Source organism: Chionomys nivalis, chromosome 6, assembly GCF_950005125.1.
Source record: "Chionomys nivalis chromosome 6, mChiNiv1.1, whole genome shotgun sequence".
Taxonomy (NCBI): domain Eukaryota; kingdom Metazoa; phylum Chordata; class Mammalia; order Rodentia; family Cricetidae; genus Chionomys; species Chionomys nivalis.
The window spans coordinates 21,742,283-21,762,794 of NC_080091.1; the positions used below are offsets into that span (position 1 = coordinate 21,742,283).

The 20,512-nt window shown below is 40.2% G+C and overlaps 1 protein-coding gene across 2 annotated transcripts in view; it reads right to left on the reverse strand.

Moving 5' to 3' along the window:
* The window catches only part of Wdpcp (WD repeat containing planar cell polarity effector), a 286,163-nt gene that overhangs the window by 170,001 nt on the left and 95,650 nt on the right, over positions 1-20,512 (reverse strand). For both annotated transcript variants that reach the window (XM_057771862.1, XM_057771861.1), the window contains exons 3-6: positions 20,031-20,078; positions 19,175-19,225; positions 16,102-16,172; positions 15,785-15,844 (exon numbers count right to left, since the gene is read on the reverse strand). In XM_057771862.1, coding sequence (XP_057627845.1) covers positions 15,785-15,844; positions 16,102-16,172; positions 19,175-19,225; positions 20,031-20,078 — 230 coding nt within the window. The remainder of the gene's footprint in view (positions 1-15,784; positions 15,845-16,101; positions 16,173-19,174; positions 19,226-20,030; positions 20,079-20,512) is intronic.

A 20,512-nucleotide genomic window follows, 5' to 3' on the forward strand; every position in this document is an offset into this window, starting at 1 on the left:
AGATTATTCATCTATATATAATTAACTGCCTTATTTGCTCAAAAGCCCACCATTAACAAAAGTATAACCAAGCAATGGATTACTAAGCCCCTATAACAAATAAAGAGGTGCCTGACACATTGGAAACAGTGGTTTCACTATTCAGCCTAGTTCTCCTGAGAGCAAGGGGCTCCCAGGTGTCATCTACATCTTGTCTGTGGAGAGTCACTGTAAATGTCTTATATACAATAATATTTTATGAAAAATACAATTATAGAAGTCTGGAGAGATGGCTTAGTGCAGAAAGTGGTCACTGAGCAACACAGGGACCAGTGTTCAGATCTCCAGTATCCTCATAAAAGCTGGGAAGGCTTATCAGCCACCTATAATCCCAGGGCTTAGGAGACACAGAAGGGGTTCTCTAGGGCAAGGTAGTTGGCATTCTAGCAAAATCTGAAAGTTCAGGGAGAACCCCTGCCTCTGTGACTAAAGGATGTTCAAGGAAGACACCAACATCAACCTCTGGCCTCTACACATGCACGCACACACGCATGCACACGCACACACACACAACACACAGACACTCACACATGTACAGTGCATATGTATACATGCAAGTCATATAAAGAAGTATAGCTGCAACTGCTTTTCATTCCACGATTATTTGGTAAGCCGGTTATCTACTAGCTTAATAGTTATCTTTATTTTTAAAACTATGAAAATAAGAGGCATAAATCAGAACTCTGAAAAGGTATTAAATATATTTCCTCTATCAGTTACATGGTCATATAAAATTGCTGAGGACTGGAGTGACTGCACCATGGGTAAGAACACTGACGACTCTGGCAGAGCGTATGAATTTGGTTCCCAGCACCTACAAGTGGCTCACAGTCATCTACACCTCCAGTTCCAGGGGATCTGATGTGCTTTTGGCCTCTGTGGGTTCCTGCATGCACACGATACACAAAAACTCATAAGTACACACGTACACATAAAAATAAAAAATAGTTAAAAATTAAATTGCTGGGTTCCAAAACTCAACCTTAAACAGTTCACACATATATTTCTGGCTAATGTAATTCAACCTGGGTATTAGTACAAACAAAAGTGTGTAAAGTACCACATGTTTTTACATCTTGGAAAAAAACTGAAAGAAAGCAAGCCAAAATGACAGTAGCAAAAACCTAGCACAGAATCCAAATATAATGGGCTGGACGTCTTCTGATGATGTAATCACAGAAGGACAACCTGAACACTCCCTCCCGCCTTTTCCAAATGTGAGAAAAGTTTCGTGTTTATTTTACTTTTCAAAACATAGGGGAATCGACAGCACACGTATGTTAGTAGCATACTTCCTACTAACAGTAACAATTTATGAGAAAATCAGAGTCCTGAGCCAGTTTATAGTATAGGACTTGCCGATGCTTCTGAACCACTCACTGTTAAACGGGAATGCCAAGAAGAGGACAGAAATTGCAAAGTTCTTTGGAAAAATTTTAAGCTGAGAAGAATTAACAAAAGAATGAAATGTTTACAGAAAAAGGAAATGTCACTTGATAGCATAAAGATACATTATAAAGCACAAAATTTGTGCCGTAGTCACATTCTATAAAAAGGACTCATATTTTACTATATTCCCAAGTTTAAGTAATTAATTTATCAGTTGAGTATCACAGTTCATCAAACATTGGATTAAAGCTGTTAATTACAATATAATTTTTTTCTATTTTTTTATGAGAAGGAATAATATCCCCCCCCCTTAAGGAATACTAGTTGGCTACATAATAGTCAGCCTACCTAAACACTACTCAGGCAAAATGCTACATGTTGGAGAACACGTACACAGACAAATACTTTTGTATATTTGTGTACATATTTGTGGAGGATGGGGATGGGAAAGTGTACGTGTACATGCATTTATGCATGGAGCCCAGAACCCAATGAGGGTACCCTCTTCAATTATGTTCTACCATATTTTGAAATTTTTAATATTTATTTATTTATAAAAAGGGGCTAAGAAATGTGAATATATTTGTGTCATGGTACACATGTACATATTAGGTCAGAAAAAAAACTTGTAGGATTCATTTTTTTTCTTCTACTATGTGGGACTCAGGACTCGAACTGAAGTCATCACACTTGGCAGCAAGCCCCCTTATTCCCTGAGCTCCAGTCCTCCACCTTGTTTTTCGAAATAGGGTCTCACTGAATCTGGAGCCCACCAGTTTGGCTGGACTGGCTGGCTGGCAAGCTCTAAGGGTGTTCCTGTCTCCACCTCCCCGATTCTGGGATAGACAGCTACCATAGCACCCAGCTTTTTCACATGAGTGCTGGTAATGAAACTCAGGTTTCAGGCTTGTACAACAAGCATTCACCAAATAAACCATTTCCTCAGCTCCTACGTATGTTTTATTTGAATATAACTTTTCTAAGTGTGTCACAAGTTACGTCATCCTATGATCCCTCTCACGCCTGCTGTTACCACTCTCGAGCGCAGCGACATGGGAGTTTACTCTGGAGACCTGGCTTCCAGGGCACATGCGCCCTGCTCTGTGCCATCTCTCTGGCTGCTTCATGTCAGTGCCCTTTCTTCATCCCCTCCTTTCCCCCCTCGACTCAGACTTTAAGTTCTGGGGAACCCCAAGGCTCTGAACAGTCACTCCCTGGTCATCAACAGTTTCTCAGCTTTCCTGCTGTCTCTGCAGTGGCATTAAAGCTCAAAGACCCCCTGAACTACAACATTTGATCTGTTTGACTTCCACACTTTATCTGATGGACAATTCAAATAGATCATGTTCAAAACCATTCCTGACATTTCCCTCAAATAATCTGCTCCTGATACTTTCCACCTCAGTAAACAGAAACGATTCTCCCAAATGCTCTGAAATTTCTTCAATAACCTCTCATTTGGCTCCATCAGAAAATGCAGATGCCTCAAAACTGAAAACAGACACAGATATGGGCATTTCTCACCCCTCCACTGCTGCCGCCCAGTGAAACCATGTCAGGCTGTGCTCTGGACTATGACGATGGACTACGAGTGGAGCCTGAGCTGCTTCCCACCTCACTCCCCTGCATCTGTTCCCACCATAGGAGCTACAGTGATCCATCTAAGAAATAAACCAGATCACACACCCTTCTGCCCAAAACCTTTCAAGAGTTTGCCTTCTGAAGAGACAGGGCCAAGGCCCTTTGGTGTCCAGGAAAGTGTGATATAATACTGTCTCATTTCCTCTCTTCGGTCCTGGCCCAGTGCACTCCCTCCATTCCTTAGTATTTTCTTGTTTTGTTTTGTTTGGGTTTCTTTGTCATTTTTCCAAACAGGGTCTCGCTATGTGGTCCTGACAGCCCTGAAACTCTGTATAGATCAAGATGGCCAAGAACCCATAGAAGTGCACCGGCTTCTGCCTCCCGAATGCTGGAATCAAAGGTGTGCGCCACTCTGCCAATACCTTGGTATTTTCTAAACATGCCAAGTGTAATCCCATCTCATCATCTTAACCCCACAGTCATGTGCCTAGAACCTTCTCCTTCTCTGAGGCTTGCTATTCCATTTGGTTAACAGCATTCTCGTGGCACATCCTGAGCCATTTTCTGGACACTGTGCCCCTATCAGCCAGACCTCCTCTCTTGCTTTATCTTCCTCTGACAGTTCTATCTTCTGACATATGCCTTCCCTGTCATATATAAGCAGAAGAAAGACATATTGATTGACTTTGTCCCTTTTGTTTCCTGCTGTCCACAGCAGCTCATGAGTGGCCACTGCCTCTTCTGGCATCATGTCTCACATTCAGAGCAGAAGAGCAGAAATGTTATATCCCAGTTGTGTCTGTCCCTTTAACATATTTTCTTGGAAAACACACCAAGTCAGAAGTGTTTCATATATCCAACTATAACTGTAAGAACATAGAAGTTTCTATGGCTATACTAACATTAGGATCTTTTTTTTTTTTTAAATAAAAAGAGTGACACTATAGAAGAAGCAACTAGCAAGAGCTTTAGTGTCTTATTTCTTGGCCTAGCTCTATTCTTATGAACAGAACTTAGATTTTATGTCTTTGGATTATAATTATTAATTCTCTTACATAAGGTTACAGGGAGATGATATAGATACGAATAATTTGCATTAATATGGATTTTGCTTTAGTGTATGATATAGGTATGAATAATTTGCATTGATATGGATTTTGCTTTAGTGATTTAAATTTAAGGTCAATTTTGTTATATCTATATATATTTCTGATATTGATTAGGGTATTGTGATAAGTTCATTTAAAAATGTAATGTATATAGGTTGTTAATAGATAATCATAATAGTCAAGTTTGTAGTCATGTTAGTTATATTTTCTAGATGTACATAGATATATTTTAGATAGACATTCTTCATATATTTCAAAGATTATAGAATATGGCATTTTAAATGTTTTAATAACTTAGGGTTTTTCATGACAATGAGACATGTCTGCTCCTGGCAGCACCAATCTACTTCAAGAAGAAAGAAGATGGGCATCGAAGAGGCACCTTATGGAGTTTGATAGCCATTTGGGCAAGAAACTGCTCTTGCCTGGACTGTTGCATAAACTGGACACAGAGAACTCAGAGAGAGAGGACTACTGAACTTGCCTAAAGGTGGGATGATCTTTCAGGGTTCCTGATTCATGAAGGAGTCTGCGAGACATTCTGCAGGACACAGCAGATAGTGACTGAACTGCCTTTGAAATTTCCTGCTTCATGGAAATGTCTCTGGATACTATGGGCCTGTAGGCCGAAGATGGATGCCCCAACAGTACAGAGAAACTTTGGGTGACTGTCCAGGCAGTGAGATGTCTCTGTCATTTATAGAGTTTGAAAGTTGCTTATTTTTTGTTTGCTTGGGTAATATTGTATCCTTCTCGAGTCTTTGATGGAGTTGAAGAATAGTTATAGTTTTCCTTTGTTATGATAAAAGATAAAGTAGATGTAAATATTGTAACTGTAATTCTTGCTTTCTAACTGTTTTGTTATATGTAATTTTGCTATGTTAAAGTTAAAGCCTTCCTTTTTTTTTTTTGTTTAAACAGAAAAAGGGGAAATGATGGAGGAAGGTCATTGGTTAAATAATAAAGAAACTGCTTGGCCCTCATAGGTTAGAACATAGGTGGGTGGAGTAAACAGAACAGAATGCTGGGAGGAAGAGGAAGTGAGCAGATGCAGGGCAGCTCCTCTCAGGGGCAGAGGCAATGAAGCAAGCTACCAGGTCAGATATGCTGAATCTTTCCCGGTAAGACTGATGCTACACAGATTATTAGAGATGGGTTGATCGGGATATGAGAATTAGCCTGTAAGGGCTAGAGTTAATGGGCCAAGCAGTGTTTAAAAGAATACAGTTTGTGTGTTGTTATTTTGGGGCATAAGCTAGCTAGGCGACCAGGAGCTGGGGTGGCAGGAACACAGCCCACAGCTCCCACTACAGGGAGACAGCGGGTACATCCCTATGGCCTTGAGAAAGGGTCTCTTATGGAACCAGAGGCTTGACATTTCAGCTATGCTGCTAGGTCAGGAGTGCCATAGATGAACATCGCCCTCCCCACAACCCTGAATGCTGGGGCTACAAGGATGCACAACCATGCTTGTCTTTTTACATGGCTGCTTGGGATGTGAGCTCAGGTCCTCATGCTTACACAGCAAGCACTCTGACCAACGGGGCCATCTCCCAAGTCCCTGCTTCATCCCTGTCATCTGCAAGATTCCCTACTTCTCAGAGCTCATGAATTCTAGTTATGCCGTTGACTTAGGGCAGCCTATCTTTCCGTTACTTCCTTTGACAGCTGCATAGCAGGGAAACCATTTTAACAGGTAAGAAGTCTGAACGTGTTGTTTAAGTGACAACTGAGAATTCTACTTATAGAACAGAAGAGCATTGGGGACTTCAAGGCACCAAGCATAAGAAGGAGTTGAAATGAGGTAGCTACCTGGAAAATGGAATTCTAGTTGTTTAAACACTGTGTCATTCCAAACTGGAGATTCTGAGAAGATGGCAAATCAGAAAGAGCCTCTATAAAACTAAGACTTCGGGTAAAAGAAATTCAAGATAAAAAAAAAAAAATGACCAATAGAGAAATATGGAAAATAACTACAGAAAGAAGAAACAAGTCTAAGTGGGATTATTTTTTTCCACTAAGAAGCCAGATTTGTACAAAGACACATGGGGTGAGCATGCAGCAGAATCTACTAGGGAAGTGCCCTGACTTGCTCCAAACTCCAGGCACATCGAGACAACCCAGAAGAGAGAAGTCACCCTGCTGCTGGAAACCCAAATCAGAAGTTGAACTCAAGAGCCACAACAAACAGCAGACACACACTAGAAAGGGGTGGGAAATGTGAAACCAAAAGCTCTCATAACCACCCACACCCCTGCTGGATGAGCAGAGGGTAGCACCGTAGCAACTCATGGCACAGCTGCAGAGGAGGGTCAAAGATCGGAAGCTCACCCTATCCCCACCCATGCTACTGCCCTGTGGAGCAAGGGATCCATCAAAACCCCCTGGAAGAACATGGCTGAACACAGAGGCTGCTGCAGCATCCTGATGGGATCTTCACACTTCAAGGATGCCAGACTGGAGAAAGCATAGTGTTCTGGGAGAATCTAATGCTGGGAGAGTCTCAACACACCACTCAGGCCATGTAGGAAGACGGTGATGGAATTCATCACAACATCCTGACACAGACTATTCGTGTTGAAGTGAGTGTGGGCACAGGACAGGAAACTAGAAAGCATGAGAGGGCTTGTGGTTTTGTTTTTATAAGAAGCCACAAGGAAGAGGGTGCAGAGGGAAGAGGGCACCTGTGGTATTAATACAAGGGGTATTAAGGAAGGGGATATTAAGCACGTGGGTGCCGTGATGGGAAGCAGTTGTGGAGAAGGGGATCAAATAAAGCTATGTAGGAAAACAACCTGCTTCCTTATGTGCTAATTTAAAATAATATGTAAAGAACAGGATCACACAGGCACAAACATCTCAAGTTCATAGAACTTGTGGCTGGTAACACTCTTAACCTATGCATGTGTTTTGACAAAGAATGGGGCACATGGGAGCAGGTGGGGTGACCCTGTCTCAGCCCCTGCAGCTTGTTCTCAGTGTATAATAAATGTAAATTTCCATTAAAAGTAAGGAATGTGTATCTTCCAGTTCTTGGAAATGTTCTTTCTTACCCAGTTCCAACTGTTGGTTAGATAGTAGACCTTTTTTGTTAAATTCCATACCTGCTGTCAGCTACGGCTCATAATTCAAGGCTTCTTCCATTCAGTCCTACAGCATGTGATACGTCAACTCTGCTTTTGATACGTCTATTAATTTCTCTATTCATGCTGTTATACTTTTTTTTTTTTTTTTTTTTGGTTTTTTTGGTTTTTCGAGACAGGGTTTCTCTGTAGCTTTACAGCCTGTCCTGGAACTAGCTCTTGTAGACCAGGCTGGCCTTGAACTCACAGAGATCCGCCTGCCTCTGCCTGAATGCTGGGACTAAAGAGGTACACCACCACCGCCTGGCCCTGTCATACTTTTTTAAGTGGTTGACACCACCTGTTTCATTTGCATCTCTTTGGGGTCTGAGCTTAGGGACTTGTACATGCAAGGCAAGCAGTCTCCCCCTAAGCTGTGATCCCAGCCATAAATTTTCATAGTCTTCATTTGGAAGAATTACTTTTTCTCATTATTTTTATTTAGATTCATTTTGCTTTTATATATGTGTGATAGTATGTGTCTCCAACTATGTGAGTGTCTCTCATATGTATGCAGGCACCCATGGAGCCCAGAAGAAGGTAATGGATTCTCTGGAGCTGGAGTTACAGGCAGTAGTGTGTCACCTGACTTGGATTATAGGAATAAACTCAGGCCCTCAGGAAGAGCAGCAAGTGCTCTTAACCACTTAACCACTATGCTATCTCCCCAGCCCCTAACTGTTCTTTGTTTTTAAAAAAGCAGAATTCTATTATTTCAAGAATACAATCATTTCTTTTATCAAAGTGGGTATTAATTTTAATTTTGTAAATTTAGTTCTATTAATTGCATGGTGCCAATTCTTTCTGTTTTCTGTGTTTTAGTCTCAGACTTACAGTCTTCACACTTACAGATTTTTTTTTCTAGTTGTATGGCTATCTAGGTCTATTTACAAGTAATAAAACAGGTGGTTTGCATGGATAGACTTACTCAATTGAGCTTTACTATAAAAATATTACTTCGCATATCTTACAAAATGTCAGTATTGATATGTTTGGCTTTGGGGAATGCAACCCATTTTTGCCCCAGACAAGGGCCAATACACAAAGTGCAGTCATAACCTCAGCAGCTAGACATGGAGGTTAAGGCAAGTGTCATTCTTCTGGGTGCATTCGCAATCCTCTCAGTTTTAGCCCCTGCGGTGATTTGAAGGAAACTGCTCCCCATAGGTGCGTATATTTGTCCCCAGTTGGAAGAACTGTTTGGGAAGAAATAAGAGGTGTGGCCTTGCTGGAGGAGGTGTGTCACCATGGACGAGCTTTCAGATTTCAAAAGCCCACACCATTCTCAGTTAGCTTTCTCTGTCTCTCTGACTTGTGGCTACTGCCTCAGAACATACGCTCTCAGCTACTGCTCCGTGCCAGGCCTGTGGGCCCGCCGCCACGGCCCCTCCATGATGGTCGTGGATTCAACTACCCTCTGGAACCATGATCCCCCAAAGTAAATTCTTTCTTTTATAAGTTGTCTTGGTTATGTTGTTTTGTCACGGCAATACGTAACTAAGATAGCCCTCACTTTTCTTTATTAGGTAACATCCTGACTGTTTGGCTTCCTGCCTACAGAAAATTCATCTCTCTCATTTGCTGGTTATATAGCTCTCAACACGGCCTCTTATTTTCTGTTTTACACTGTGATATCCTTGATGCTTTAGAAATCTACACCTTCTTGGCTATCTAAAACATAAAATGTCTATCTCCTAATGACACATTCTGCTACAGTCACTGAATTCAGCAAAGCCTCTGGCTTGCGAAGTCATGTCCCATCAGCCACTTCATTTGTACCACAGTGGGCACCTCTCATTCTCATGGCCATCTTCTTTTCTTCATTCTCTTAGGTTGAAGCCTTTTAAAAAGTTTACTATAATTTAGTAAAAGTTTAAGAGAAAGTGAGAAAAGAACACAGTTTTAGTCAACTATGTTTAACCAGGAGACCAATGTGTGTCCCACATCTCACTATGCCTGAGGGTACATTTACATGACTATTATTCTATATGTATGCTCTACTGGGAAGGAGTGTGGTGCGTATGGCAACTGCAGACGGATGCCATAAAGCTGCAATGCCTTAGTATAAGGGCGGCAATCTACTCACTGCATGATCACCGCACATCTCTGCCTCCTCATGGTAAAATGGAGATAAGACAAACAAGAAGCACATGCCTGCAATCCAGCCCATGGGGAAGACAAGCACCCGGCTCCAGACCGGCAGGCACCATCCTGGTAACAGCTCTAACTCACTAGTTCATTGATATTTTAATTAAAGGAGGGGGAGGGGAAGGAAGGGAAGGTGGAACAGAACACGAGGGAACAGGATGTTTGAGATGGGGAAGGACAGAGAGGGAGAGCAGCGAGGATAGAGATATCTTGATTATGGGAGTTATTATGGGGTTAGCAAGAAACCTGGCACTAGGGAAATTCTCAGGAATCCACAAGGATGACCCCAGCTAATACCTAAGCAATACTGGAGAGGGTGCCTGAACTGGTCTTCCCCTGTAATCAGATTGATGACTACCTTAATTGTCATCATAGAACCTTCATCCAGCAACTGATGGAAGCAGATACAGAGATCCACAGCTAAGCCCTGGGCCGAGTTTCTGGAGACCAGTACAAGAGAGGGAGGAGCGATAATATGAGCAAAGGGTCATGACCATGATGGAGACACCCACAGAAACAGCTGACCTGAGCCATGAGAGCTCACTGACTCTGGACTGGTACAGCGGGGGAACCCACATAGGACTAAACTAGGCCCTGAATGTGGGTGACAGCTGCTTTGCTTGGTACTTTGAGGGGCCACTAGCAGTGGAACCAGCACTTACCCCTAGTGCTTGAACTGGCATTTTGGAACCCATTCTTTTTGGAAGGATACCTTGCTCAGCCTAGATACAGGGAGGGCCTTGGTCCTGCCTCACAGTGATGTGTCAGACTTTGTTGACTCCACTTGGGAAGCCTTACCCTCTCTGAGGAGTGGATGGGGGACTAAGGTGGAGGGAAGGTGGAAGGAGTAGGAGGAGGGGAGGGAGTGAACACTGTGAGAGGTATGTAAAATGAGAAAAGATTGCTTTAAAAATTAAATTTAATTAAAAAATTTAAAAACATAATTTTTAAAAAAGTTGAAATCCAATTGTGGTGGTTTGAATAGGAATGGTCCCCACAGACTCATGTGTGATGCACGATTAACAAAAACTCTGTGAGAGAAATTGGGGTTCAACGTGAAGACTAGAAAAGCAAATCAGCCAGCCACTGGTTCTTACCTGGATCTCAGTCCAAAATGGTGATCCTGCCTCCAGGAATCTCAGAATGGTCTAGACTGTGTGAGAGCTGTCTCCTCCCCTTTTATAATCCTTTCTAGGGCTGGGATTAAAGGATGCACCACAGGTTTCTATAGCAACTAGTGTGCCTACTGGGATTAAAGGTGTGTGTTACCACTGCCTGGCTGTAAGGCTGACCAGTGTGACTGTCTTACTCTCCTGATTCCCAGCAAGCTTTATTTATTAAATACAACTGAAACGCCACTCCACACGTGTTTGGTCCATAGGGAGTGGCACTATTAGGAAGGATGTCCTTGCTGGAGGAAGTGTGTCACTGTGAGAGCAAGCCTTGAGATCCCATGCTCAAGCTATGTCCACCGTAACACATACTCTCCTTCTGCTGCCCACAGATCCAGCACCACGTCTGCCTGCTTGCTGCCACGCTTCCTGCCATGATGATAATGGACTGCACCTCTCAACTAGAAGTCAGCCTCAATTAAATGCTTTCCTTTATAAGAGTTGCCATGATCATGGTGTCTCTTCACAGCACCATAACCCTAACTATGATACCACTCCTTCTCCATTTCCCTCCAGCAAAGAGTAGGCCTCCCAGGGATATCAACTTAACACAGCACAATAAGTTACAATAAAAATAGGCACAATAAGATTAGCCATAAGAGTAGCCTCATACCAAGGCTGGGTGAGCCCCAAGAGCAGGTGAATGAGTCAGAGACACCCCCATCTCTACTGTTATGAGTCCCACAAAAACACCAAGCTAACAGCCATAACATATATGCAGAAGATCTGGGCAGTAGGTGCGAGGTGGGGTGACTGGAAGGAGTAGAGCGAGGGGAAACTGTAGTCAGAATGTATTAAAAACAAAGCTAACAAGCAAAAAAAATTGGTGAGATCAAATGATTTGCATAAGGTCATAATTTATGTATGATAGACTTGATATTTTTATATGGCCTATCAAATAACTCATTACAGCAACTAAAACTGGAAGCTATCTTTTCTTGGTATTTTATGAATATGACTATAAATGTAGAATTATTATGGACATAAACCAGAGAAAAACCAATTATACTGTATACACACACACACATATATATGCACACACACACACATCTAACATTTTAACCTAAAGATCAGTGTGTAAGGTTACATCTATGCTTAATGAAAATATTTTTAACTAATTACAAAGTAATTTATAGATAAGACCACGACTGAAGGCACATACTTTATGGACTTTAACATTCCACCAGAGTAAGGACCTATTTAATAGTATTTAACTGAAACCATTTTCCCTTTTAAAAAGTTTATGTAAAGGGTTTAAGAAAGTCAAAGCAAGAAACTATTAAATACATTCTGTTGATTCTTTAAGAAGGCAAAAATGAAAGTATACTTACTAGGTGCTGAAATCAAAACTCTAAATTGTATCATAGCTTTTAATAATCTCATACTAGGTAGGAACAGGGACGACTTGAAAAAAACTCCTAAGAATTTTTAATCTCCAAATTTATATATAGGTAAGTCTTGATTTGTAAACTGTTCTGAACATACAAGAGGGAAAATCATTTTTTATAGGTTATAATTCATAGATCATGGGATCAATAATATAAACTAAGCTTTGGTAACGACAACCTGTAAATCCTCCTTATTTGACATAAAGATCCAAGCTCAGATTACATCCTCTTTAATCCTTTATTCAGCAGTAACCTCTTCAAAGGTTTCTAAACAAGTGAACCCTTTAAAAATTCCTTAAGGAGACTTCAACTAAATTGAATTCCATGAACCCAATTTTAGCATTTCTTTATAAAAAATTCACAGTAGAGAAATGGTCTCATGCAAAGACTGAGAATCCAAATGAGAACATCAAGATGTCCAGAGACAGGACTGGGGCTATAGCTCACTGGCTAGAAGTGCTTGCTGTGAAATTGAGAGGACCAGACCTCAGATCCCTAGTATCTATCCCTAGTATCTATGTGAAACCAAACATGACTACCTACGCTCAGAAGTTCAACACACCGTGCTCAATGGGAGTGGTAGAAGGCGGCTGGCTGCCCGCAGGTCCCTGGAGCTCAAGGTCAACTGGTGCCACGCCAGGACTGAATGCAAAGGAAAGCATGGGAACTCAAGGAGGTCCACATCTTACTGCCACACTGGATGGTGTACAAGAGGAGACTCGGGGACTAACAGGGCCCTTTCCTTAAACTGAAATTCTAGATTGACCACCAAATTATTTTTACCTTACTGTGACATTAGAGATCTTTAGAGATGGAAACCACATACAGTTTTCAAAGATGTAGTGAACTCTTGCCTAACAGATAATTTTAGGAAGTCTCCCAAAGACCCTAAAGGTGTAAAAAGTGACTTGGACCTGTGGGCACGGAGGAAGTTATCATATGAAATTAGAGTAAAGGGTCTATTTTAGAAAAGTTTTATCTATCAAAGAAATAAAACAGAACAGCTGGGGTTGGTTGGTGCACACCTTTAATCCCAGCACTCAGGAGGCAAAGGCAGGAGGATCTCTGTGAGTTAGGGGCCAGCCTGGTCTACAAGAGCTAGTTCCAGGGCTGTTACACAGAGAAATCTTGTCTTGTAAAACAAACAAAACAGAATTTAAAAATTAAAGAAAACAGAACATAAAATTAGGTAAAATACATTAGAACTTCCCAAAGCAAACTCACTGGTTGTCGGGGACCAGCCTCAACAAAAATACCTCTTTCTTGTAGAGGCGTGGAGATTTAGAAATATAGTAAAGAATATGAAGACACGAATGAAAATAATAAAATGGAGAAACATATAGGATAGGATTGGGATGGAATTCCAGTGAGTACTGAAATTCACCCACGTTTAATTTCCAACTGCTTAAAATATCTCTGACCCCAAAAGGTAGAAGTAAGACAAAAAACAAAACAAAACAAAACAAAACAAAAAAAAACCTGCATTAACATGATACAAGGAAATGAATATACCAACTGAAGGTTGTAGGCTTAGTCTACAGTTAAACCTTCTGTTGCTAGAAGAAAACGAGTCACCAAGTCACGCCCATACCCTAGACCAAAACATTTTGTAGACAAACCACTCCCTGGGTGGAATCCCAAGTTATCTCAAGGGAACAGGAACTTAGCTAGATCCTTAGACTTTTGTTTGAGGTAGGAACTTATCTACTTCTCTATTCCTGGAGTATAAGAACTCTCTCTCTCTCTCTCTCTCTCTCTCTCTCTCTCTCTCTCTCTCTCTCTCTCTCCCTCCCTCCCTCCCTCCCTCCCTCCCTCCCTCCTTCTCTCTCTCTCCCTCCACCCCCCCACCCCCCTCCACCCCGGTCTAGGTGCGACCTTTGTTAGGTTAGAAGCACAATAACCTTGAAGGAACTAGAGGTAAATTCCAACTCTCTGACCTTTGGTCACTGAGGAAACAGGCTCATATTTTCGGGCCTCCACAAGTCACCAGGGCTGTCTACCGTAAATTACAAAAGCAATTTTGCATATAATCTATCATTTAAAACATGTTTCATTTCTGAGCTGAATTAATTCGATAATGAATGCTATCCTTTCTGTAAAATGTGAACCACATACAAAAACCTTGTCATTAAATTAAAAGCAAAGAAATCTATCTAAAAATGATCATCTAACTGGGATGATCCACTGCATTTTTGCAAGATGCCTGACATGCTCCAACTTAGCCCAGGTGGTAGTAAGGGTGGAGGCCATGAGGCACACCTCTTAATGGAGGTGGCAGGCTTGCCCTCCAGTCAAATAATTGTGAGCCTGTTTCTGCAGTGAGTTACGTACGGCATTAGGAACTTCAAGTTTAAGCTGAACTAAATCTAAAATTTACTGGAGCAGTCTTGATATTCAAGCTTGAAGGTCTCACTATATATTTCTATGCAACTGAAGTCACGGTTTTAAACAATGCCATCATTTTGAAGGGTGTTCTAAGGAGAATTTTAGAAGTGTTATGGTTCTGGAAAAAATCTTCATTCAGCCTTGTAAACAATCTAGAAAGTAGAAATCCATGCCAGCTGACAAGGTCAGCTAACCTCCATCACTAAAAGGAGGACAGTTTAGAAAAAAACAAAAACAATTTTTTTTCTTTCTTTTTTTTTTTTTTTTTTTGGTTTTGTTTTTCAAGACAAGGTTTCTCTGTAGCTTTGGTGCCTGTCCTGGAACTAGCTCTTGTAGACCAGGCTGGTCTCGAACTCACAGAAATCTGCCTGCCTCATCTGCCGAGTACTGGGATTAAAGGCATGCACCACCACAGCCCAGCTCAAAACAAATTTTCTAAGAGGAAAACTAGAATTAACTAAAATAGTCTGTTAAAGAGGTAAATTAAGATAAATTTTTAATTACTACGAATTTGATTTTAGGAGGTTTATGGATAGAAAAATGAGCCTGACCTATAAACAAGTATGTTCACACATTTTAAAAATTTGTAATGGAAATCTCAAAAAATAAAATTGAAACTGTATATTTGATTCCAAAAATAAATTATAATTATTGGTAGTAGTGATACAATGTAAGTATACAGATAACTATAATTATACTTTTTAGCAAAGGCAAGTAAATTTTTTCCAGACAAACAGTATTTTTAAGTGTATCAGCAAGGCTAAGACATTTATTTGTCCCTTATTTTTTAGTCGATATGTGTTAATTATGATGTCCTGATTATGTTCTAAATCTAGGCCTGCTGAGCACGGGGCTGTCCAATAGAACTTGTTGCCGTGGAAATGGTCTATCTCTGCATCCTTGACTGCCAAGAACTTAAACTGGGGAGAGCTATAACTGAGGAATGGAAATTTAACTTTATTTAAAAATAGCCACATATGACTAGTGTCTACCACATATAGCCTATGAGGGTCAACATGCAAGACTAACTCTCTGGTTAAAATTAGGTTTCACTCTTATTTGCTTGTTCATTTCCATAAGTATGGTATTCATAAACTTTTGTAAGAATACTATACTGAACATGTTTTTGTTCTATTGTGTTATTGTCATTTAAAAACTATGCCAGTGGATATATAATATTACACCAAGGTAAACCCAAGTAAAAAGCACTGCCTGCGCGGAGGCCTATTAGTGTTTGCGGTATGTCAACACGACCACACTAGCTACTGAGGCAGCTTGGTGGCCCAGGTCAATCTGTCTAATGTTCACTCTAGAATGACTAAAATTCATACTATGAAATATCCACTCCTAAGAAGTTTTTCCATTATCTATCAAAACACAAGAATACCAACTATTACAAAGCTTTCAGCTCCATTGGCTAAGCACTGCGAAGGCTTGTCAAACCATTTTACCTGACAGAGGTATTTGTTCTTCCATTTGCTCAGCACACATGGACTGCTTTGCATCAGCTCCTGAAGGACAACAGAAAGAGAGAGTGCAGTTGGCTACAGACTTTGTCATCATCAGTTAAAGCGCTTCTGATTTCAAGAAAGGAGAAAAAGGGAAGGCGACCAACAAGTCACACAAAGACGCAACTGTGTGGGAAGCTCTCTCTGGACAAAAGCAAAGCCGTCATCACCAGGAGAGCTGGTCCTTTATGAAAACTAAATCTGTTGAAAGATGGTCTAAAGCAGGTTTGTTCCCATTTTTGAAACCTTTTGAAAGATACCTCCAACTCTTTCAGTGAGTCTCGAAGTTTTTCTGGGCGTCTGTTTTTGAGTGTCCAAGGATAATCTCGTGCTGGCAAATAAAACATGTACAACAGTTAGTTAAACATGATTTAAATAAGGATCCTCTGCTTAGCAGTGTGCCTTAGAGGATTAGAATAAGACACCCCGTAATTGAGAGGAAGTGGACTTCATCTCTATCGCTAAATGACAGTCTTTTAAAAGGCTTTGTTACAGAAACAGATTTTTACCACAAACTAATCTCCCTGGTTATAATTTTGTGATGACAACCAACAAGACTCAGAGAACCCTGGACAAGTTTTGGTAAGCCAAGGGATCTGGCAATAGTTAGTAGTAAATGGCCTGCTCTTTATAATTTAAGTAACTTTTTCATGAAAACAGTCAAGGTTCAACCCAAAAGAAATTCCAACTTCTCCAAGTGGCCAACTCAGCCCTGAAACTTCTCATTAACAAGTTAAATGTGGTAAGGAAAGAAAGAGAACATAAAAGTAATATGAGGGAAATTAATTTAAACATGACCAAAGCACTATATACTCCAGCTCAGAAAAAAGAGGGAATCTAAGTTTTTTTTTTTTTTTTTTTTTTTTTTTTTGGGTTTTTCAAGACAGGGTTTCTCTGTAGCTTTGGAGCCTGTCCTGGAACTCCCTTTGTAGACCAGGCTGGCCTCGAACTCACAGAGATCCGCCTGCCTCTGCCTCCCGAGTGCTGGGATTAAAGGCGTGTGCCACCACCACCCAGCGGGAATCTAAGTTTTAACAACTGGGCATTAGGAATATTCTCTGAAATAATTCTCTCAAATGTAAACACCAACTAGGCCACAAACTCATTAATCTCTAATGGTGTTTGTGCAATGGTGGCACAGCGCTTGTGGGAGTAACCAACCAATATCTGATTAGTCAAACAGGGCCTTAATGTCCTCCATTTGACTTAATGGAACCCATTCCTGATACTGTTTCGATGACCAAGAACCTGAGATTAGATATTCCAGGGACCTAGGGATAACTAAATACTACTGTTTTTTGAAAACATAAAAATAAAAAAAGAATATAAAGCACTCCTATTGACATTCTGCTATGCTCATAAGTGTCCTGTTCAGCCAAGAGAAGCTTCTTCCTGCAGCAAATGGGAACGGATGCAGAGACCCATAACCAGACAGTATGCAGAGTGAGAGACCTTGGAACACTCAGCCCTAAATAGGCCGTCTCCATCAAATCACTCCTCAAGGCTCAGGGATACCAGCAGAAGAGGAGGTGGAAAATGTCTAAGAGTCAAGGGGATGGAGGACACCAAGAGAACAAGGCTCCTCAATCAACATGAGCAAAGCTCATAGGAACGCTCAGAGACTGACGATGCACACACATAGGGCCTGCATGGGTCTGCGCCAGGTCTTTGGGGTGTATATAAGGCTTCTAGTTGAGTGTTTTTATGGGATGCCTGAGAGTGTGAATGTATGGGTCTCTGATTCTTATACCTTCTCTTGGGGTCTTTTCCTTCTGTTTGTTTGTTTTCTCCAATTCCGTTGTGTTAGCTTTTGCTTTATCTTATTTTATTTTGTTAGAAGCCTGTTTGTTTCTAGTGAGGGACAGAAAGAGTGGATTCAGATGGGAGGAGAGGTGGGAAGGAAAAACTATATTATATGAGAAAAAAATCTGTTTTTAATAAATAAAAAGAAAAAATTCTAAAATCCATGCCACAATTCAGTAACTATACACCTTTAATTTATTTTAAATAGCTTCAACTGAAAGGTTATATAGCAGAGGTACAAAGGTAGTCTAAAACTATATCTGTTTTAAAAATTAATAAAATTGGGGCAGGGGTCTAACTCAGTGATAAGGTACTTGCCCAGCATGTGTGAAGCCCTGGGTTCCATCTCCAGCACCCACCACATACATGGTACAAGAATAATACTAATAACATGTTAAACTCACTGGAAAATGAACTCATCTTTAGAGTGTCATAATTAATAATTCTAAAAATTAACTGTGTATATGAATATATAAGTCATGTGTGCATATACAAATAATATGTAACATATATAGATATTTAAATTTAAAAGCAGAAATTTTTAAATTTCTATGTATCTTATTTCAGCAGTTAATTTGGCTCAATAAACATAATTTTGATGTGTAGAACATATGTACAAATTTTAAGATATGTGTTGCAGATACTAATGCAGTATTCTAAAAATTAAATGTCAGTCCAATCACTTAAATAAGGAAAAAAGGAAAGTCTTTCAGCTCTAGCTATATTCCAAATAGGACTTGAAATTACACTAGCTTCAACCCACTGAAACCGTGCCAGCCTGCAGTTACACTGCACACACAGCATATTTATACCTTTCAGACTGACAACTAAATAAAACACGAATACAACAATCTCACTTTATTAAAATAACATAACAGGGTTGGCAAGGTGGCCCAGAAGGTACAAGGACCCACTGCAAAGGCTGAAAACCGAAGTTCAGTTCTTGAAACCAACATGGTGGAAGGAGAGAACCGATTCCCCTTGACTTCCACACACGTTGTACACACACACACACAAACACAAAAAAAAATGTTAAAAATAAATAATAAAATATGTTAACAATTTAGGTAAAACAAAAAAATTAGATGTTATCAGAATTTAAGCATGATTTATAATTATTTTCTCACACAAAAATGAGGTGATATAATACATTTTACCATAGAACTTGCATGATTGATATATCAAGTCATCATGTTGTATGCCTTGAACATTTATATTTTTGTTAGCCAATTAAACATTTTAAATAAATCATTTTATTTAAAAATATGAAATAAAATATTTAATTTTAAGTTTTTGTTTGCCTAAGCACATATCTTACCAAAATTGTACACAGTAAAGATTTTAATGATTTAAATTAGAAAAGTCTAGCAAATACAATTATTATTCATGAGTTCATAACAATAAACAATAGGAATTAGTAATTATAAGAAATGTGGACAGAATAGCATTTACAGTTTGTGCAGGAAACAGTTAATTTTGTAACACAACATTGTTTTGTAACAATTTCAAAAATATCTAAGGTGAACTTACATTCCGCCAGCCTTTGTTTTTCTTCTAAGTTACCATGCTCTGTTGCTGACACTGGCGAAGGAGAGATGAAAAGGAGAAAAGTGGAATTTGTTCTGATTAGAGCATCTTATATTTTTAGTGGGCACATACAAAAGACTGCGGCAGACACTGAGCTTTTAAAAGGACAGTTGGGAGAGAATGTCACAATGTGTGTTTGCATGCCATAGGAGCCGTGTCCTTAATGCACAGTGAAAAGGCTTACACAGCACAACAGGTGGGCCAATATTCTGAGCTCCCAATCTCATCAGTCAGGAAAGGGAACTGCAACCGAGCCCAGAGAGAAGCTGCTGCAGTCTGTCAGCAGAGCTCTGAAGTCAGCCTATTAACCGCCATGCTAAGCACAGGATGCTCGCACAGCCCCCACTTCAATGAGGAAGAGAACAGGAAGTAACTCTAGCTAGAAAGACCTTTCGGCCCATCATAAAACTTCTGGGATTAACAGGATTAATCAGATAAGGAAAATTGATCATTCACTCAGAAATGTCTATTTCAGATATCAGGTGAGGATCCGGGAGGCCAGCATCACGGGGACCAGTGCATTAGCAATGCCCTCTGCTGGGACACCAATAAATAAATGTGACTAGACTGTCCTGATATCATGTTATTCTACAGCCTTTCTCAGCATTGCTTTAGTTTTTGATAGATCAGATAGATACCAACCTTAGCATTTTTTTCCTCTTTAAAAAACCTGAAGTGACTGCTCTTAAAAGTTTTGATTTTATCTAAGACATAAATACAGAGTTTTTAATGTTGCTAATTCATTGCTCGGAATATTTTATTTATAAAAGCAGTTAAACAGAACAGGTGAGTACTTTACCTGGCGCATCTTTCTTGTCATAGTACTGGTAGACGCCGATGTCTCTATCTATAGAAAGGAAGAAATAACATTAAATTATGGTAAAAAGTTCTGGAGAATAAGAAGCCAAATCATACTATATCAGAGGGAATTGTGGGGAGGAGAGCAGAAACAGTCTCCTTATGTTACTAGAAATAAAATAGCTCAAAAGCATCTGGACATGGGTTCATCTATTCTAGGGATCTGCAGAAACTGGAGAGTTTATCATCTAATGAGAAATCAGAATGGCATGAGGAAACACACAGAACGAGAATGGCATGGGGAAAGATTAGTGAAGAACTGAGTCGAGGAAGACCAAGTTTTCTCTTTCACACTTCCTCTGATATTTTTCACAGGGCGCTACCAAAAGGAACTGCCACTAAGCAATGCCAAATGAAGTCAGTGGGTGGAAGAAAATGCCCTAGCTGCTGGATCCCGAGCTGTGGCTTGCTCTTCTCCAATTT